The sequence below is a fragment of the Corylus avellana genome, chromosome ca5 (genome assembly GCF_901000735.1).
Source record: "Corylus avellana chromosome ca5, CavTom2PMs-1.0".
Lineage (NCBI taxonomy): Eukaryota > Viridiplantae > Streptophyta > Magnoliopsida > Fagales > Betulaceae > Corylus > Corylus avellana.
Window position 1 is genome coordinate 15,237,179 of NC_081545.1, and position 22,648 is coordinate 15,259,826.

The 22,648-nt window shown below is 36.3% G+C and overlaps 2 protein-coding genes across 4 annotated transcripts in view; one reads left to right on the forward strand and one right to left on the reverse strand.

Moving 5' to 3' along the window:
- The first annotated feature begins 832 nt into the window (after window positions 1-832).
- Window positions 833-22,648, forward strand: part of LOC132182975 (protein LIGHT-DEPENDENT SHORT HYPOCOTYLS 10-like) — a 30,483-nt gene continuing 8,667 nt past the window's right edge. For all 3 annotated transcript variants that reach the window (XM_059596353.1, XM_059596352.1, XM_059596354.1), the window contains exon 1: window positions 833-1,405. In XM_059596353.1, the coding sequence (XP_059452336.1) occupies window positions 855-1,382 (528 nt within the window). In that variant the 5' untranslated portion in view covers window positions 833-854 and the 3' untranslated portion in view covers window positions 1,383-1,405. The remainder of the gene's footprint in view (window positions 1,406-22,648) is intronic.
- Window positions 9,373-13,059, reverse strand: LOC132181839 (uncharacterized). The gene is made up of 2 exons (XM_059595069.1): window positions 12,941-13,059; window positions 9,373-9,655 (listed from the first exon to the last, which is right to left on the reverse strand). The coding sequence occupies exons 1-2, from the start codon at window positions 13,057-13,059 to the stop codon at window positions 9,373-9,375; spliced, it is 402 nt and encodes a 133-aa protein (XP_059451052.1).

The window sequence follows — 22,648 nt, forward strand, 5'->3', positions numbered from 1 at the left end:
TCGCAACATGTTATATATATATATATATATATATATATATATATATATATACACACGAAAGTGTCATTTGAAATTGATCTTTCCAACATTTTTTATTCAAATATATATATATCCACATGGTTTTCTCAATAATTACACTAGAGAGAGGATCAAATGGATGTGCACCACAGGTTTTCTAGCTCTCCTTTCAAATCATAGAAAGTAAAAAATTTAACTATTATGTGCAAATTAAAACTTCCACATTAGGTTTAATGCCAAAATATGATCTCACGTGCCATGCCTAATCTTTACTTTCTGTGCGCGCGCGCGTGAAACATTTCACTAATCCAAATCGTTAAAACAAGTAATAATTAGGAAGCTTTTGTCCCACCTCGCATGCGTGTGATGCAAGGGGGAAAACCTTTTACCTATTCGTGCATTAACATGCATACTGTAAAGCAGTAGGCTGTGTATTATTTATGTATATCATGTATGTCGTGGCATGCATGGTACATAATTTTAGTAATTAATTAATATTGTATTGTACATATATGTGGGGTTGCTTGCTTAATTAAATAAATGATAACTCATACGTTGACAAAGTGCATACAATAATTGTATGTTTATAGGTGAAACGTATAGTTAATGGTGATAGAAGGAATTAAAAAAGGATTAATTAGAAAGAAAGATGAAGGAGAAAGCAACCGAGATGGGCCATGGCATGTCTACTCAATAGCCCCATGATGTGATATTCATCTTCCTCCACTCGTGATTACTGTTCCTTTCACCCACACCGAACTCTAGTTTTTATTGAGAAAAATTAATTAAGTTTCCCCCCCTCCCCCATCTTCATTCCTTAACCACCACCACCCACGATGTCTAGCGGGAAGGAATTGGCAGAAGGATCCTCAAGCTCTCCCACCGATTATCAAGGCCATCAGCAGCCAACCACACCAAGCCGCTATGAGTCTCAGAAGAGAAGGGACTGGAACACCTTCGGGCAGTACCTGAAGAATCAGAGGCCCCCAGTTCCACTCTCGCAGTGCAACTGCAACCATGTGTTGGAGTTTCTTCGGTATCTTGACCAGTTTGGGAAGACAAAAGTTCACCTCCAAGGGTGTATGTTTTTTGGACAGCCTGAGCCGCCTGCACCGTGCACCTGCCCGCTTAGGCAGGCCTGGGGCAGCCTTGACGCCCTCATTGGGCGGCTCCGAGCTGCTTATGAAGAGAACGGAGGCTCTCCCGAGACAAATCCGTTTGCTAGCGGTGCAATCCGGGTTTATCTCCGGGAGGTGAGGGAGTGTCAGGCTAAGGCAAGGGGGATCCCATATAAGAAGAAAAAGAAGAAGACCACTCAAACCAAGGGAAATGATGAATCCAGCTCTACCGTGCACTTCTCTTGACTTCTTTGCCTAAATTGAATCTGGTAATTTCTTTATTCATCTCTTGCTTTCATATTTTGGATGAATAGTGTTTGCATTATTGCATATATATAGAAGCCTAGTCTGTTGCTGGAATGAAAATCGATTTCTACTAATCCGACACAACCCACAAATTAAGATTAAATTTAAAGGAACATGATTTATTACTCATGAATATTGAAGCCTTGGATTTGATTTCTGGATCTCAAAAGGCAGCGAAAAAGAAGTTAATAATCAAATTTTCAGGCCAGATTAGCTTCCTTTCAAACTAAACCCCCCAAAACCCTAATTGGTATAAGAACTACAACATCTCATCTAGCAATCAGAAACACTACTAAATACAAAAGTGATAGTGTAGTTTAGCATCTTTTACTCTAGAACACTCTTAAGTCGGTTGCGATTACTTTGAGATGAATATTCTCTTTCTCTCTCTCTCTCTCTCACTCATTCACACACACATGAACAAATCAAGTAAAAACATGTTTTCTCGTGCCTTGCTTAAACATTTATTATTTATTTGAATGTTTAACTTTTCCCCTAGTTTTGGCTCTTTTAAGATTCTGCTTATTTGGTGCACCCATGAATGGTCCAAGTGAGATATCATGTATATATATATAGTAGTTTCACATGTTAAAATAACATAAATAGACAAATGATTGAAACGGAATGATTAATTTGGTTTAAGGTTTCCCACGGATCTCCTTAACCACTATATTAATCTTGTTCATGGGTGCTTTTTGTATGGCTTTTCAAATTTGTAATTTTATATATAATAAAGTCTGCGTCCGATGGAATCTCTGGGATGTAGGAGAAACCCAATGCTAATTAATTAAATATATATAAATAGTTTTCTAGACGTTAGTAAGGCCCCCCGTTTTAGCAAATGCCCCACTGGTTGCTTCTCTTTAGGGCAGAAGAGATCTTTGTAAGGGCAGTTTTGATATTTTGTAATATATCCCTTTGTACCTTCACTAGATTTGCATTTGTCCAATGCTAGATTTTGTGGGGGCAGTTACAATGGTTTGGTTTTGTACTGCGTTTGATTCAATGGGTACTCTTGTTGGGGTAATCAAATGCTTGAGCTTTGTGCTTCCTAGTTAACTCTCAATAAAAAAAGATTCTTGTACTAGTTTCTCAATCTCACATGTTGCTGTCGGCTCTTCATAGGAACTTGTAGTTCAAAAGTGAGACTTGTATTTGTAATTTATGCCTTAGCTAAGTTAAATCGATTGGACACAATTTCCTGACATGAATTTAAATTAGTTCTGTTCAAACTTATACATACATTTGAGCTATGATCATGTTCTTTCTGCATGCATTATTATATGTTAATTTGCAGATAGATAGATAGGTTGGGGGGGTTTAAAACATTTTAGGACACTCCCAGATAGGGCTGCTTTTTTTTTTTTTTACATCGTTGGAGGATATTAAAAGACCTTAGCCAAGATAAGTATTTATAATTAGGGCTCTAGCTCTAGTTCATCCAAACGCTAACACAACAACGAATATTGTCATTAGCGACAACATTAAAAACGGTGACACAAAAGTTGCCGCTGATTTACTTATCAGTGACGACTCTACATTTCTAGACAACGAACACATATAAGTCCTAATCCATAGACTAATTCAAAAACTTCTTGTGATTCCATTGTAAGCATATAGTGCAAATCACTCATCACAATGAATGATGTGTGCAATTGATTTTTCAACTAATTAAACAAAAAAAATAGATCTAGTTGTCTCCTAATCCCAAATAAAATTGAATTCGGATCTTAATTAAATCATGTTTAACAGAAATTTAGTTTGTGGCAATTCATCTCATGTATTTTGTCTACACTAGAAAAATTGTCTCACTAGATCAAATTTAATGACTAAAACAACTGGTATACATGAATATTGTAGTACGTACTAGTGAAGCAATTCTTTACATATAGTTGGATTTGGTGATGAACAAGTTCTTTAATGTGCTCACTTACTAAGGGATAGTGTTTTTGAGCACTTCAAAGAAATGAGAGTGAAAGAAACAATTAATGTGATACCACGATTTAGATTGGATTTTGAAAGATTAAGGATAATGCTGATAGTTTTGTTTAATTTTTATTAGATTAAGGATAGGTCTGTTTCACAAACTTCCAATATTTAAAAGCTTGTTTTTTCAAATATTAAAAAATTATATGCAATATACTATTCAATCAAGAATATATAATATATTATGAAAAAATTAACAAGATTGGATATTTGAAATTTTGAGTATGCTCCACACATTCAAACACGTACATGTAATGATCATTGTAATTAAATAGATCTTATGTTTTTCATCCAAAAAATATAAATAGATCATATGTACTTAGAAACAACAATAATCATGTAAACTATGGAAACCCAAATTGGAAAAACTATGGAACATATATAGTTTAGCTCAAACATATTGTCCCTATAAAGAAATTTGGGCTTTAATTAACGGCAGTTAAACCGCCAGTAAAGCTCAACAAAATGCTCGCAAAAATTTTCCAGTGTTTTTTTTTACCAGCTTTTTGTGGGCACCGGCCAGTAACTGAAGCGTCGTATTAAGTTAATGTCGGAGCTTCGGGTAACTGCTGCGAATTTTATTTTATTTTATTTATTTATTAAAAAAAAATGCCAACATGTTATCTTCATTTTTACCAGCGTTTTCTATGATGTTTTTAGGAAACGTTGACAAGTTTCATTTTTTATTTTTTAAAAAAATTTAAATGTCTGTAAATTTATAATTTTTTCTAAATGAAAATATTATAAAAAATAAAATAGATTATTTTTTTTTTTAAAAAAAAAAAAACACAAAAAAGAAAGTAAAACACCGCTTTTTTTTTAAAAAAAATTTTTATAGAAAAAAAAAAAGTTATGACTGTATTACATATACATTACCATAACCGTAATAAAACGTATAACATGCAAGAGAATCAAGAAAATACACAAGTAATTAATTAAATAAACAGTTAAGCTTGATAAATTTATGGGTTAACAAAAAATCTTTCATATTCATATAAAATTGTTTTTTGTTTGTTATTTTTGTTGGATGGACAAATAAACCATTAAAATCCAAACTTGTAATCTAGAATTAAAGTAGACATTTTCATGTGAAACAGGTAGTCAAATGGCTCATTGCTCAATCCTACAGAAACAAAAACTATGAAACTTGGTAAAAGAAACTGATCGAACAAATAATCCAAAAAACAAGAGTGAAAAGCGTAACAATAACATAAATGAAAAGCATAAGAATGACAGAAGACCGCAACATAGGCTTAACAAAAAAAAAAAAAAAAGGTTGTTGGGGTTGAAATTATAACAAAACATGAAACTCCAATTTGGTAATTGTAATGTGAATCACAAGAAGGAAGTGCTCCATTACTGCTAAGTTAAAAGCCAAACCTTCAACGCATCTCCACTCTCATTCCCATAGAAAACACCATAGATATTTCAATGACATCTTCTAAAGATGATTTTGTTTTCAGTTAGGTTGTCTCAGGTCCTCACTTATGATTGTACTGCCACATAGAACAAAAACCTCTTAATGATATATGCAATAAACATCTATATTCAACCTCAATACAAAAAAAAAAAAAAAAAAAAAAAACCCTCATACTGATCCTGAAAATCTGTTACTAAACAAACCTACACGACAAATTCTTCTAATCGACAATTTGCAACTTAGTATCCTATATGGAAATTATACAACTTAGCTTCTAGAGGATATTTTCAATTAACATGAGTGTCATACGAACCCTGAATAAAAACTCACTCTTGAAAATCGGCTTCAAATGAGAGGGTGTCAAACAGCTTATATTTAAGCTTAATGAAAAACTGTGAAGAGAAGTTTCTCAAAAACCAACCTTTAGTTGTGAGAATAATATGAATTTATAGATTTTGTGGAAACCCCAAAAACTGTATGAAAGATTCATACCTACAAAAGCTTTCAGATGGATTACTGACGTTCAAATAGCTAGGCTTAAATTCATTAATATGTGTTCTTTGAATGGACTTGGAACGAGTTTCGAGCGAATTAGACGTGCATTGGATGTTTCAAATTTCCATTTCATATCTGAGCATTCTCTTAGAAAAAACTTTTGAATGCATTCTGAACATATATAAAGTTTGTCACTTGTATTTAAATATCTTGTTCGTATGACATATTGAATGGGCTTCTGATGGTGTTTTTGAGTTGATTGAGTTGATTTACCCAACAGTTTGAACGATGCTTTGAATGTGCTTTGAATGGAGAAACATGTGCAACATCCCAGGTTTACCATTCGAAGACAACAGATTCTGTTCAAATCCATATGAATAATGCTAACAAAAGTTTAGTATTTTCAAGTTGAAAAACAAATCATTTATGTATTCTCACAACCTAATCAACCCATGGTCTTCTGCCGTACGTCCAATCTAACCACGTACATAAGATCATCATCCTAAGTTTCTAAGGTCTAAGAAGCTATATCGATCAACACGATATGGAGTTTAACAATCACCCCATTTGACAATTATATGAGAAAACATTTTCAACTATTTATACAATAGATATATAACAAATCAAAGACTGAAAAATCATAACTAAAATTAACTCTAGCTGAATAAATGGCACTGTAAGGGTAGAGAAATAATGATACCACTTACACTTTTCTATTTACTTTTGAAACCCTTTGTGTCAATTACCAGTACAAAATGAAAAATTACTCGATCATGAACGTATATAGTGTAATCATAGATTGAAAACGAGTTTGCTGAGAAGAAAGATATAATCATTAACAGATGAAGTTAAAGAACAAGTAAAAGAAGAATGAATGTAACGAGACCACAAACATATGCACTGTAGTTGTAGTCAAACAATTATTATGAAACAAAATTAGAATATCTGAAGTCAAGATGAAGGAAGAGATCATACAGCAGACATAGCTGGCACGGGATGTGCAAGTGATGGCGGTTGATTATTCTTAGGAGACTAATTCTATTTATGAATTCTTTTGGCATGAAAATGCTTTCCAAGGTATGAAGAGCAATTTAGACAAAATTCATGTAAGTAACCATGAATTGCATCATGTCTTTGTCCAAGCTTTCACCAATGATATAAATTTAGCTGCAAGAGTTGTTTCTAGCTGGTCACTCAAATGATCAAGTAAAATATAGACCCATGGAGGAAGAGCGTGTGATGATGAAGAACTTAGGGATGACAGATAGAATTTGTAGATTCAAACCCATCATCTACTATATAGTGAACGAAGTGATATATCAATGTGTTTAGCCCGTGCATGAAACTTAGGATTTTTTTGCCAATTGCAACGCACTCTGAGTAGTGTAACAATAAATAACAACTCTATTTTTCTCGACGCCTGATGTAGGGTGGCGTAGTGGGTTTGCAATAGCAAACAACAATAGAATCGCTACTCTTTTCAAATCAAGATTCTATCAAGAAGTTTAGGCAAAAGGAATAAATAAAAAAACCACTCATTGAATGTTTCATATTGATAAACTAATCAAAATACATAAACCGATGGCTCAAGCCATCTTATTTGGCTTATATAGAACCTAAATTTGAAACCCTAAAAAGAATAATAAAAAAATGAAAGAAAAACACTTTGCAGCAAAAAGAATACAAAATGACAACTTTACCCTAGTAAATGTTAGAATTATGAAATTTCCATGAAAAACAAAATTGTATCTCATTGAATAAGCTTTCCAACGCCATCAAGTTTGTTTCCATCCGATGTCCGAATCAAAAGATAAGATTTTTTTAAAGTAAAATAGGTTTGATAATAAACGGGTAAAACTGGCTTTCATCACATTCTCACCGGGTTGCAGGAATTCGTCCTCAAATTTTAATGGTTCTGACCTCGATCTTTCGGATGCTCAATCAATCCCTTCCATCCCTTTCTCTTCAAAAACATAACAATGTAAAATCCTGCTAGAAATAGTACTTCCCTAATCACCACAAGACTGCGATTATCAACTTAAAAAACTTTTCGCACTAGATTCAAATAATTATGGCTTCACACGACTTTCACACATCTTCTCCCATTCATGTGCCATGACTATCTGCCAAAAGGGATCAACGATCTTTTCCCTTGTGAACATAAAATTCTTCTCCGCATAAAAATCATTGAAAACATAAGCATCAAGGGAATTTGATATAACATTTTGTACCCCACGGAAATCAACTTCATTAACATCCAAATCAAAGACTTCACTTTCAAAGCTTTCATCAAGCACATGATGTATAGAACTCTATTCAACAAACTTTTCAATATTATCTAAGCAATTACCTTTCCAACTATTCCTCTTCTTCAAGATAGATGTCGCATATTAGTGGATAGATCCAATCTACTATAGATTCTTCCTCATGATCATAGGACAAAGAACCTCCCTACAGGATCTTCATCATTGATATTGGTATCATAGGTTGATGGAAAATCCCAATCCATGAATCCTTTTGAAGGATTCTCAACATCTTCATGAACATCTCCATGTTTGAACTCCTCATCAACGAACTCGTCTTATTGGAACACTTCATCAACTAATTTATCATCTTCCTACACAAAAAATGGATTTGGTAGATGGATTTGAGGCTCGTGAATAATGGTCAAAGTTGCTGACATAGAGGAAAACTAAGTAACCATAATCAGAAGCATCTTCATCTTCTCACCAAAAAAATAAAACAAGCTCACAGGCTAAAGATAAAACTCTACAGAGTATTTGAGAGAAAATTCTGTGATTTTATAATAATTCAATTGAGTGTGTTTTACATTATAAGCTAGTCTATTTATAGACGAGAAATACTTACAATAAAGTAAACCTAATTCTAGTAGTGAAAGTAAACATAATCTTAGTAGGGAAAGTAAATATAATCCTAGTAGGGGAAGGAATTCAAAAATCAAATAAATAAATAAAAACTAAAAACTCTTTTAGTCTTTGGTGGGCCACGTACATGTACATCCTACATCAGTCTCTCCTTCTTGAAAGGAAGTTGTCCTCGAGTTAAGTTCCGACTCATCTGATGGAAATATTCAAAAATGTCTGCCACATTGAATGTCGAAGATATTGCCAAGTCCTCGGGAAGATCAACGACATATGCATTATCATTAATCTTTTTAAGTACTTCGCACGGACCATACTTATTCTTCCTCAGCTTTCCAAAAGTATCAGTCGGTAGTCGTCCTTTGAGTAAATACACCACCATAAGATCTCCTAAAAAAATCTTCGATCGCCGACCCTTGTTTGCTGCCGTCTTGTGCTTAGCATAGGATTCTTTAGATGCTGGCAAACTCCCTCTTTGGTGGCTTTCACCCATTCTGCTAAATGCTCCACTACCATACTAGCTCCCGTTAACTTAGGTAAAACTACAAGATCTACTGCAAGTCTCAGAGCTCTTCCATAGACGACTTTGAACAATGCTTTTCCAGTAAATCGAGTCACCATGCTGTTGTACGCAAACTCAACTTGAGCTAAAGCCAGATCCCATTACTTTGGTTTGTCACCTACAATACACTGAAGTAAATTGCTTGGTGTTAGATTCACAACCTCTGTTTGTCCATCTGTCTGAGGATGATTCGTGCTACTAAAGTTCAATGTTGTGTCGAGCTGCCCCCATAATGTTCGCAAGAAGTGCTAAACTTTGGTACCCCATGCAAGCGAACCACTTCTCGTAAGAATAGATTGGCCACTTTAACAACATCACATGTTTTCTTGCAAGCAACAAAGTGAGCCATTTTGAAAAATCTATCCACAATTACAACTATAGAATATGCTCCTCGTTGGGTCCTTGGGAGACCCAATAAAAAATCCATGAATACATCTTCCCATGGTGCTTTTGGTATTGGTAGAGGCATGTTTAAACCCATATTTTGGGTTTGCCCCTTGGCGACCTAACAAGTTCGGCATCTTTAGACAAAATTATGAACTTCTTTCTTCAGTTGCGGCAAATAATACCGCTCCTCTACCAAAGTTATGGTCTTGTCTCTTCCCATATGTCCACCAAAATACCACCACGTAATTCTTGGATTACTTGTTCCCGTAAGGAACTCCTCGGGATGCACAACTGATTCCCTCGGAATGGATACCCCTCTTGAATATGTATCTTAGGAACTGGTTGCCCTGCCTTGCAATGCTTCCAGATTTCACCGAAATCCTTATCTTCCTCATATAACTCCTTCAGGCACTCGAATCTAGTCACTTCAGCTTTCATGGTGATCAACATGGTAGCTTGGAAGCTCAAAGCATCAGCTACACTATTTAGTTTTCCAGACTTATGCTTAACATAAAAAGTGAATTGTTGGATGTAAGAAACCCATCGACCATGCATCTGATTCAGATTTTTCTAACTTTTGATGAACTTTAATGCCTGATGGTCCATGTATAGAACAAACTCTCTCTTAATTAGATAGTGCTCCCATACCTTGAGTGCTCTTAGTACAACATAGAGTTCCAATTCGTTTGTGGACCATTTTTGTCTTGCTTCTCTAAGATTTTCACTGAAAAATTCCACAGCCTTTCCTTCTTGAGATAGCACAACTCCGATCCGGTGGACATGAGGATCAGCTTGCCCTAAGAATGGGTAGAATTTTCGACTTCTTGTAAGGGTCGAAATGTTATCTTCTGACCATCCTGAAAGGTAATGTAGATGTTTTCTCTTCCCTTCTACTGGGCATCCACGTCAAGCTGCCAAGGTCTTCCATGGATTAAGTGGCTTGTGTCCATCTCCACCACATCACACAAAATTGAATCTAAGTAATGCTTACCGATCGAAAATGTGAAATGACATCTCTCGGATACTAGTATCTCAGTTCCCCACTTGATCCATCCGATCTTGTATAGGGCTGGGTCATTCTTGGATTTCAAACCCAACTTTGAAATCATCTCCTTAGACACCACATTATCCCCGCTACCACAATCAATAATCACATCACATACCCTCTGGCTGACCGTGCAGTGAATGCGAAAGATCTTGTAGCTCTAAGATTGATCATATTGCCTCGAGGTCAAAAGTAAACGCTAAATTACTAAGGATCGGGAAAGTGGAATTCCCTCACCAACGTTAGCCAATTCTTCCTCCACAGAATAGGGTGTATCATCCTCTCCATTCACGGATCCTTCTGGCTCGAGTTTGATCAAGTTTAACATCTGCTTCTGTAGACATTGATGTGACCTTTTTTTTCCCGGTTGGTTGCATTTAAAACACTTGTCCGAACAAGGCCATGCATACAGATTGTTGGATGGAGGTATGTTCATTGGTTGTCTTGACATGATTGAGCTGTTGTTGGCTCCTCTTCTCGTGGAAGTCATTGGTTGACTTGGTGTGACTGTCGAGACTTATAACGCCCTATGGAAGTCAATTAACTGGTAATTGACTCCATGGTTTGTCTCCGAGCCTTATCCCTCACGAGACAGGACTCAAAGATCTTAACCTCTCATAATCAAGAGAGTACAGTGGAAGACTTTAACTACAGGAATCAGGAAGTAATAACTACATACCACAATTATGACAACCAAAGTGAAGATAAAACCTCATGGCATAGATAAATCTTCTAAGTGTACTGGTCAAAGACTGATCAACAAAATAGGTTACAAAGCAAGATAATTGTCTGAATATAAGATAACAAATTAACTCCTAAGTTTCATTAGTGCTAGCATGATCACTATCTCAATCATCTCTGCCCCGTGGGGTTCCTCCATCGTCCTACATAGACTTCAACCAAACTGGGTCCATATCCTAAAAAATCACCTGGATCAGGTCGTCGGCCACCACCATTATATATAATGGAGGGGGGAAATAAAAGGGGTAAGTCCAAAGAGATAGGGAGTAATAATGCACATAATACCCATGCCATTTAGTGATGAACTCCATTTGGTAAAGTATATAGCATTTTAGGTATGACAATTATCCATGAATGTAGTATAGATATAGTACAAGCTATAATCATGAGAATTAGTGATGGTTCAACTAATGTCTACCCGAGATATTACCCCTTCTCAGGAGGGTTGGCGCTATCCCAAAGAACCTGTAATACAATTCCCGTGCCCCGATTATTGTACGCTACCATCCACAACACTAGCAGCCCAACTAAGTTGGACCTTGGGTGGCCCATGCTACTAATGACGTACGTCCTGTAGTTACCCGCCCGTTAAGGTTGTGCAGGTCACAAAATAACCATTGGATCCATGGCTCATATAAACACACACGCATTTGTCCATGGAGTTAACATGTATAGTAAGCCCATGGCCGTTATCCCGGACGTACCAGTGTACCATGTCATACTATGCAATTAGTCTTGTCTGTAATTTACATGCATGCTTTTACAAGTCTAATTGTTCCATCATCTTGTTAAGTAGCATATTTTCACAAGTGATAGAGTTCACAATGCAACAAAATGTATTTCACGAGAGTTGTAAATATACATGTTTGGTACACAAAATAGTCGTGTAATGTGGGAAAAGAAATGGCAAGCATACTAGTCGTCCAATGCAATTATGTGAGTTCGTACTCACCCGGATCGTATAAATCCTTGAAGAGTCCTCCAAGGGGTCCAGGTTCCCCAAATGTGTTGAAAACTTAAAATTAGTCCTAAGTCCAAACTAAAATGAAGGTAGAACATAAAAACAGGAGCTACTGAATGACTACCAAAAATTGCGTTCCCCTAAAGGGCTCCTAGGCGAGCATTTGGGCTCCTAGCCGAATGTTTGACCACATGGTTCACATAGAACCTCACTTGGTCCAATGTTCTTCTAAGCCTCCCCAAACTGGCCCTAAGGTTATAAAATGGTTTATAACACTTCCTAACCCAAAACAACATCTCCATGCATAAAGAAATACGTTCAACAAGAATGAAATGCTAAACCAATCTTAAGTCAAGATTAAAGACACAACCTACCTAGAAATTCAAACCAACAACTAAACTAACTTGAAAAAGCAACATAACAACAACGTAAAGAACAAGCTTAAGCTTAGAAGGTTACTTTCTTGAAGCAAGGCCTCCAAGAAATCACCTCTCCTCCTTCAAGAACTTTCGCAATTCACAAAGACACTCGCATATGGGTTTCAAAGGACATAATGGCAAAAATGGGGCTTAGGGGTCGAGAGGGGTAGGGTATTTATAGGTGGAAAAAGTTGTGAGCTCTTCAGGAGCAGTTCTAAAAAGCAGTGACGTTCAGTACTACAGGTGCGAATGTTCGCGTACTATTTACCCAGCGGTTTTGGGGTTGCATCGTACGCTAAGGCAATATCCACTGGTCAACCAAAAGTCAATGAATTTTCGGTCGGTCCCCACACAAACCTTTGTGTACAATTTGTAGGCGAGTGTTCGTATGGTCCCCCATGAGAGCGTTCTGCCAAAAAGTCAAAAAATTTCCAAAATGCCCTTCCAACTGTTCCTATTGACCCAAAATCCGATTAACCCTCTAACTAAGCTATCTAAGCCTAGTGCAACTCTTGCAGCTGATCCAACAGGTCATCAATCCTTGGAAAAGGATACTTGTTCTTAAACATGACCTTGCTCAGCTCACGATAATCAATTCACATCCTCTTCTTCACAAACAACACCGACCCTCCCCACGGTAATGATCTATGGAAGATAAACCATTTATCTAGTAGCTCTTCCAACTGTTCCTTCATCTCCTTCAACTCCAATGGCGCCATCCTATATGGTGCCTTTGATATAGGATTAGTTCCCGGCACACACTCGATTCCAAACTCAACTTCCCTCTAAGGTGGCAATCTAGCATAGTCTGTTGAGAAGACATCTGGAAAGTCCCACACCACAAGGATATCTTGCAGGTTCTTCTCTTCTTCCTTTGCTTGGGTGATAAAAAATACCAAAAATGCCTGGCCACCTCCCAGAATAAGCTTCCTAGCCTGATCGGCCGAAATAGTGGGAGGTAAAGACCTCACTTGTGATCCGACGAACGTGACTTCTTCCTCTCCCCACGGTCTAAGCGTAACTTGCCTATGAGCACAGTCAACAACCACAAAATGCTTGCCAGCCAATTCATCCCAAGAATAACGTCATAACTATTCATAGGGAGAACAACTAAGCTTGTAGGAAGTACCCTTCCACAGATGCTCACAGTGCATTTGCAAACTGCAGCGTTACAGATTATAGTTTTGCCTACGAGGTAGCTACAACAAGACTGGTTTCCAAAGTTTGCACCATAAGTCTAGACATTCTTGCAAATGTAATAGATATGAAAGAGTGGGTAGCCCCTAAGTCAAACAAAACAAAAGCCTCAAATCCAATTATAGGAATAGTACCTCACACCACTTCCGATCCTACTACTGTCTCTCCTAGAATAAGCGAGTAGACTCGTTCTGGTGCCAATGAGTATTCCCTAACTGAGGAATTGCCATGCCCACACAATCCTTGCTGAAATGGACGAATTGGCCACACCATTAGCATGTCCCCGCACCCATCCTACAGAGTCCCCAGTGAACCCTGTTGCACCTCCAGAGCAACTCTGGCATCTGACCCTTCTAGTGCTGCTGGGCCTGGGAGGTATTCAGGGCACATCCTTGTGGTCATTGTGGGAGATAACTTCCCACCGCCATCCTCTTAATTGGCCCGACTCCTCCAAACAAAGTACGAGGTCCTTAAACCCTTCTCTTCTGGTCTACGAACTCCACCACATTCTCCTTCAAACTCACCTCCTAGATCGAAGCCCGATCCATTAACTGGGAGAAATTATGGATGTCAAAGCAGGTCATCATGGTCTAAATACTTGTGTTCAGACCCCGCTCGAACTTCTTTGCCTTCTTCTCCTCATCCAGGATGAGGTATATACCGAACCTCGATAGTTGAAGAAACCTCGTGGCGTATTCAATCACCAACATCCTTCCCTAGACCAAGTCCATGAATTCCCGTGCCTTTTCTTCTTGCACGACCCTAGGAAAGAAGTGTCAATTGAACTCGTACTTGAAGATGGTCCAAGTAATGGCGGTATCTGATCCTAACTCAGCGACGGGTACAACCTTCTCGTCTTGCCAGCAACGCTTGGCCTCTCCAGTCATCTTATTAGTAGTACACCAAGTAGTAGTCAGTAGCTGTTCCATATCATTCAGACAGTTTCCGCGCTGATATGATCACCAGTCCCGTCAAAACTATCAGAGTGATGACTATAGAAGTCCCTCAAGGAACAACGCCGATACTATCTCGCCACCCTATCTCGCTTCAAGGCCAATACTAGTTGGCCAATAGCATCCCTCACTTGATCTCTTCCTGTGGTGCTACCTCGTAGACTGGAATGTCCACAGGCTCTAGATGAGTGTCGTCCCGACATTCCCAATTTCTAGAGCGTGTGGTCTGTTTGCTAGATTCCTTCTGGATGACATTCTCTACAACAGCAAGTAGAGTTAGAACCGACTAGGTTAGAACCAAGCGACCAACCTATGGACTTAGTCCAAACAGCTAACTAGTCTATTCTCTGGTGTGATCATTGCTTAGGCTTTCTCCTCCTATATCCTGCAGTTTTCAAAGCATAAGGCTCTGATACCAGCTATAACGCCCAATGGAAATCAATTAAGTGGTAATTGACCCCATGGTTTGTCCCCCAGCCTTATCCCTCACGGGACAAGACTCAGGGATCTTAACCTCTCCTAATTGAGAGAATACAACATAAGACTTTAACTACAAGAATAAGGAAGTAATAACTACATACTAGAATTATGACAACCAGAGTAAAGATAAAACCTCTGGATCCGAAGCCCATATAAACATACATGCATTTGACTATAAAGTTAACATGTATAGTAAGCCCAAGGCCGTTATCCCGCACGTACCGGTGTACCATATCATATGATGCAATTAGTCTTGTCTATATTACATGCATGCTTTTACATGTCTCATTGTTCCATCATCTTACTAAGTAGCACATTTTCAAAATGAAAGAGTTCACGAAATAAAAAAATGTATTCCATGAGAGTTGTAAATATGCATGTTTGGTACACAAAATAGTCGTGTAATGTGGGAAAAGAAATGGTGAGCATTATGTGAGTTCATACACACCTGGGTCATATACATTTTCTAAAAAGTCCTCCAAGGTGTTTGGGTTCTCCAAATCTGTGGAAAACCTAACATTAGTCGTAAGACCAAACTAAAACAAACATAGAACATAAAAATAGGAGCTATTGAATGACAGGCCCAAAATGGCGTTCCCCTAAATGGCTGCTGGGCTAGCGTTCGGGTTCCAGGTTGAACATTCGACTAGAAGGTTCAGGTAAAACCTCATTTGGTCCAATATTCTCCTAAGACTCTCCAAATTAGCCGTAAGTCTATAAAAGGGTTTCTAACACTTCCTAGCCCAAAACAACATTTCCATGCTTACAAAAATACGTTCAACAAGAATGAAATCCTAAACCAATCTTATGTCAAGATTAAAGACACAACCTAGCTAGAAGCTCAAACCAACAACTAAGCTAACTAGAAAAAGCATATAACGACTACGCAAAGAACAAGCTTAAGCTTAGAAGGTTACCGTCTTAAAGCAAGGCCTCCAATAAATCACCTCTCATCCTTCAAGAACTCTCACAACTCACAAAGACAATCACATAGGGTTTTCAAAGGGCACAAGGGAGAAAATAGAGCTTAGGGGTCAAGAGGGGTAGGGTATTTATAGGTGGAAAAAGTTGTGAGCTCTCCAGGAGCAGTACTGAAAAGCAGCGAACGTTTAGTACTACGGGGGCGAACGTTCATGTACTATTTACCCAGCGGTTTTAGGGTTGCATTGTATGCTTGGAAAATGTCCATTAGTCAACCAAAAGTCAACGAACATTCTGCCGGTCCCCACACGAACATTCGTGTACTGTTTGCAGGCAAACGTTCGAGTGGTCCCCCATGCAAGCATTCAGCCAAAAAGTCCAAAAATTCCCAAAATGCCATTCCAACTGTTTCTCGTGACCCAAAGTTCAATTAACCCTCGAACTAAGCTATCTAGGCCTAGTTAATTTTTTGGGTCACCATATCAATGGCCAATTTCCCAATAGACTTAAGGTGATTGACGGTTTATATGGTGGTGTTTGGTTTGAACAAAAATAAATCTCCAAGAGTTTGGAGCTACAATGGCTCCTAACAAATGCATTCTTGGCTCACAAGGATGAAGAAAGGAATCCTCTCAAGCAGTTCTAAGACTAAAGTTTAATGTGGGTTTCAAACATACAAAATGGGCATCGTATTCTATTTATAGGGTTGGAGAAAAGCCTTCATGTAATTTGTAAAAAGGAAGCATTTTTACTGTAGGTTTTCTCATGGCATCAACCCGATCACTAGGGTTTCATTGTTAACTTTTGTGACAACTTAGAGTGTCAACACAAACTAGATGACAAACCTCTTTAAAAGTCCTCTAGAGTAGACCACATTAGTATGGACCAGGTGATGACTTCACAACTACAACTAAAATGAACAACTTTTATACACCAAAAAGCTTAGGTGTTGAAAAGTTTTACAACCCAAATTTTGATTACCAAATAAGGCCAGTTTCTAAAACCTAATAGAGAGGTAAGGCTTGAATTATTGAAAGTGGATTCCTTAATAAGAATTGCATAGACAATATTCATTGTTAGAACAATTGTCTGTCTAATAGTTTCCGGTATGGTGTGAATTGCGCGTTCTACGAGGCATCTTTGATATTCAATGGGTTCTTTGTTTTCCCACAATAGCTGCAAAATAATAAGTGCGTAAAAAAATCGGCTAGTGTCTATGCCGGGGAAACTCTGATGCCCAAGTCAATTTTCGGGAGAAAGATTATGCTTCAATGTACAATAATTCAATCTGCTCAATGAGGACTAATTAAGCTCTGTTCCATATTCTCTAGTATGATCATTGAAGATGTTTTTGTACCTTGTGTGGGGGCCTATTTATGGGTTGAAGAGTTAAGGTAGACGTGGACTAGTTCTTCTTATTTTAGTTGATTTGGGAGCCTTGAGAGTTGGAATTGGACTTGGGCTCCTACTCCACTTTAAACTTTGAGTAGGACTTCTTGACCCAGATTATTCCAATAGAACCCCACTTGGATTGTATCTTCTGCTATTTAATTAATAGCTCTATGGGCCTCTCATTGCCCCTAAGGCCCAAAATCTGATGGGCTTGTAGTGTAATTTTATTCCCAACATTCAACAATGGTAATGAGTTTGTAGCCTCTTTTCGCACAGTTGTTTAATCTTGAAGACACAAATAAAGTTGCAAAAGAATCATTAGAAAACATCTACACGCTAGAACTTTGAACTACGAAGATTTGTGAAATGGTACCTAATGAGTGTTTACTCAGAGATCCTATAATTGACATCAAAATATTTTAAATGACTTCAAGGCTTAGAGGATCTAAAACATCATATTAGGACAAGTCAAAATATCACCCTTGGTCAACTTCAGTCAACGACACTCACCATATGATTAAATTCCTCCAAAAATATGTCCAAACCTTATCTATTTTTAAAGGTCTAAATCAATAAAGGATACATTGGTGGTCTAAATCTTTGGAACCTAAAAAATGCTATATGTTGTGGCATTCTACATGGGTTTTGTGCAAAATCCAAAATATTTAGCCTAAAAATCATGAAATTCGTAGCTAAATCCATGGATTCATCGGAAAATTATGAAACAAAGAAAATTTGGCAATTATTTATACGCAAAATCTTCAAGAAATTCATTACAACTGCCCAATACCCCTTCTAATTGAAAAAAAAAAAAAAAAAAAAAAAAAAAAGGAGAAAAAAAAGTGGATTCCAGGAAAAATTACAAAAATGTGATCAATGATTGAAGAAAATGAAGATTTTGAGTTTTTGTGGCAATTTAGCAGTTTGGTGTATGCTTGGGCTTCATTTTTTAAAGGAAAATAAGAGAGAAAGAACATGTTTTGAAACAAATAAAGAGCTATCCTTGAGCTCATATTTTAATTTGTCTTCTTTCCATTCTACAACTTATATGTGGATTGCTTGGTTCTAGGTCAGATATAAATTTGTTTCAATGTATAGTAAGTTGTATTTACCATTTCAACCCATGAGAGAAAGGGATTTATTGTCTAGCATTACATATGCCATCTCTTGAACTATATATATTCTTCCTATCTACTACATCTATTTTAAGAGTAATAAGTGAAGAATATATATTTTTCATATATATTGTTCCTATCTACTATATATATTCTTCCTATCTACCACATATGTATGAGCTATCTCGTTCTCATTATATTCCTCTGCATACTTGAAACCTTCAAACTTTTTTCTAAGACTAAGTAAGTCAAGTTATTGTAAATTTTTATTATTTTGTATTATATATAAATGCTTTTGAAGTTCAAAAGAAATTGAATTCCCTCCCAAAAGTTATATCCAACTATCTTTAGAGAAACAATCTACAACACCTAGAATGTACTATTTATCACTAACACACTTAGTCTTGTTGCCAGATGGCAAGTTTTCTTGTGTATGTCTCTAGGTTATTTTCCTTCAATATGTGGAATAGATACTAACCTAGTCATTAACCAACTTATGTTCAATAGCGTAGTCTTACTAAAATTTACTTACAACCAATCAAAGCATTAGAAGATAAATTATAATATTTATTTGATGTACATACTATGACCTTTTAAAAAGCCCATTCCGAGAACAACTATTTTTCCATTTCCAAGTACTTTAGGTTTGGTCCTATGATCAAAGATGACTACATGGGTTACTTCAATTTCCTTTTACTATATTTAAGTGTTTGAAGAAGGACTTTTCACATTACATTTTTCTTGAACTTGTAGCTACCAAACATTTTCTTCCAAAATATTTTGAAAATAGACTTATCACCTTACATATTTCTTAAACAGCCTGCTAACGGCTATAACAATACCAAATATTTTCTTCCTCTAGACATTTTAATCATTTTTTTTCCATACTTGAATAACTTTTGTCTTAGGTGTTATAGTTTCTTCCATAATCTTCCTTGGAGTACTTTCTGCATTTGAGAAATTTTCTTTCTTCCTATGGTCCTTGAAAATTGTGATACATAGGCATCTAATCTCTTTTTACCCTCGTGATCAACGAAGTTTGTCTATACTTGCTTCACATGAGTAGATCTACATCATAGACCCTCTTCCATGAAACGTTTTCCCTTTACATCAAGGACAATCTTCTATGCCCGCACCTTTATCCCTACTCTAGGGACCCTTGTCGAAACCTGTGCCACTCCATCATACCGCACATCATATCAGTTCTGATACCATAATATAGTAAGTTGGGACATTACTCAACCCAAAAGCTTAGGATACCGATTTGGCCTAACTAGGGTTTATTAACCACACACACTTGTGATATCTTTCTAATGTTAACCTCAATCTTTTGACACACACACATACACATGTATACTCAACAAGAGTATATCTATCCTAAACATTTTTTTTCATAAGAACATTTTCCAATGCTTAAGAGATTGTCAAGTTTTTTATTTTTTATGTTCCTTCGGGCTTTAGTGGCTTTTTTATAATTCGACGTCATTCAAGGTCTTTTTCCAACTTATTTACTTTATTACTTTCCTCTTCCTTCTCAAGTTGAATTCCTTTTTTTTTTTTTTTTTGGTAGAAGAACAACCTTTTTGAGCCCTTAGCTTAATTGCAAGGATCTTTATCTTCTAAAATTGTAATTTCAAAAGTTTCTTCTCACTTTACACATTTTTGAGTTGATTGGATGAAATCATTTTTTTTTCCTTTTTTGTAGACTCATACAAATTTGTGAAAGCATCAAAAAATATCTTCCCCATTTTCTCAATTACTCATGGTTAAGTTCACAATTACATCTTCAACCATCACAACTTCAAAATTAACTCAATTAAACATAGACTCAAATGTCTATCTAATGTCTACACATGATATAGAAAATATAGATTAACTAGTAACATCTTCAAAAGAAGAATCATTTGATCACCACTTTCTAACTTAGTATCATCTCATTTGATAGTCAACACTTTTAATTTTTATTTACTCTTCCTTTGGACAATCATGAGTAATTTGACAAAAACCTTTGCACTCAAAGCACTTTATTCCTTAAGGCTTTGCTTCTGGTTTTTCTTGTTTCTCCTATTAGTCCTTTTATCACTTCTATACCTATGTGACTTAATTGTTTCTTGTTTTTTGATTCTTTTTTAAAAGTTTCATCATCTTTTTTAAAGAAACTTCATGAACATTTTAACAAAGTACGTCATTTTCCTTTCCCTTCATGTCAAGGTTGTCATTAGTTCCCTAAACATCCTATTTAATAGTCGGGTCTCTTCAAACTTATAGGTTGAATCTTCATCAGTTCAGAAAGAGCATTAATATTTCTCTATAACCATTAGGGTTTCCATCTTGAGGTTTACTTTCTCGTCTAATTTTGTCAAAGAATCCTCTAGTGTTTTCACAATAGAGTCTAATTTTTCAATAGTTTTTTGGTTCCAAAGCTTAGCATTTTTTAATCTTTTGAACATTTGAAAATTAAGAAATAAATAATTTTAAAAAGAATATTTAAAAGATTTAAAATAAAGAAAAGAATTTAGAAGAAATCAAAAAATCTAATAACACAGGTAATAATTTCAAAGAAGAAATCAAAGATGTATTCCATTTCATATATAACTATTGAAAAGAATAAAGAAACCTAACCAACTACTTAGAAGTAAGAGACAAAAATATTTTTGTTCTTCAACCGTCACTCCATGGACTAGAGAAGGGGTGACGAGGTGGGTAGAAAAAATAATTTATTCTTTGAAATTATTATTGTGTTATTAGATTTTTTTGATTTCTTCTAAATTTAGATTTTTTGAATCTTTTTTTTTTTTTCCAAGCTTAAAGTTTGAATTAACAAATTTGACTTATTCAGCATGTCAGAACTTGTCTAGTTGGTCTTTTCATATCAAAGGGATTTGATGTTGAAAAAAGTAGTTGGTTGATAGTTTTGGAAGTTTTCGTCATGAAGACGTCACAACGAAGTTGTTTGAAGCAATTATTGTGCCATGACGAAATTAGCCTATTCTGCCTCGTTGTTTACTGTGTGTTTCTGTCATGATGACATAATCATTCTGTCATGATGAAATCTGGACAAAAAATATTTGAATCTCACTTTGAAGTTTAATCGTCATGATGTCTACATCTCGTCATGACGAAAAGTCCTAAGTCCTACCAAGTATGACAAAGTTGAGGATGAAATGCTAGTTGCGATCATGAAGATGCAACGACACCGTCATGATGACATAAGCTCAAAGTGACAATTGTTGACATCATCAAGATTGAAGTGTTGATATCACTTGTTTCAAGAGTTTTTTGAGTTCTAGAGACATATGGCACTTAGATATAACATGAACATCTATTTGAAAATCATGATATCTTCTAGGATTGTTCCGGACGTCATGACGAAGTTATAACATCCCTAGGCTATTTTAGCACGCCATCTAGTTGTCATGGTGTTCCCGAAAAAATCAAGCAATAAGATCAACACGATTTTGGTCGTAGTGTGACGAAATTTTGCTTCTACGGAATCTTGCTAGCCACTTTTGACATAGAAAATATCCAAATTTGCAAAAGCTCGTGAAATAATAAAGTTGAAGATTTGGCAATGAGATTTCTAGAGCTGTTGAATTGTCGTCATTCGAAGCTCGGGATCGAAATTTATTGCCAAGATACCATAACTTGTTTGGTTTCCTTTTCACAAAATTTCAGCTTTACCCCTTCCTCTTCTTTAAATACAATGAGATGCTCATTAGGGTGTTTGGAGTTGCTAAGCATGAAAATACTTTAGAGAACCTTGAGTTCTTGCTTATCCATTGTAAGACAACAGGGTTTTTGTTGAGAGCCATCAAAGCTTTCCCTCTCTTGATGATTTGATTCTTCCCATTGCTTTTACAAAAGCTTTGGACGTTTGTGTATTGGTGAGGAAGTGTAATCCTTACATGGATAAAGCCTCAAAAACATCACTATCTATATCTAATCTTGACCATATAAATTAGATAAATAACATCGATCATATCGCGCCGAGCATCATTATCACTACACTCCCACATATCCTGCAACCATTTTGTATCTAAGACCTCAAAGATAATCCTGATTATATTCTCCACAAGTACAAACTGTCTCCACAGCATCACCATCTAGCTACTGACTATCTGTGAAACACCATTGTGTTCCACAGGTGAAAAATAAATCAAGTGTAAGTCCACCACTCAGTGAGATAAAATCACATGAAGGCAATTACACAATTTGTGAACTCATGGCTTTGCAAAAGGGTTATTCAACAT

Bases quoted from the DNA above. Each gene is read 5' to 3' on its own strand.
- LOC132181839 (XM_059595069.1), bottom strand. From the start codon at position 13,059: ATGGCGCCATTGGAGTTGAAGGAGATGAAGGAACAGTTGGAAGAGCTA. The intron at 9,656-12,940 runs GTGAATTGATTA...AAAACTAAATAG, and splicing joins TTGTTTGTGAAGAAGAGGAT to TGTAGCTGATGCTTTGAGCT.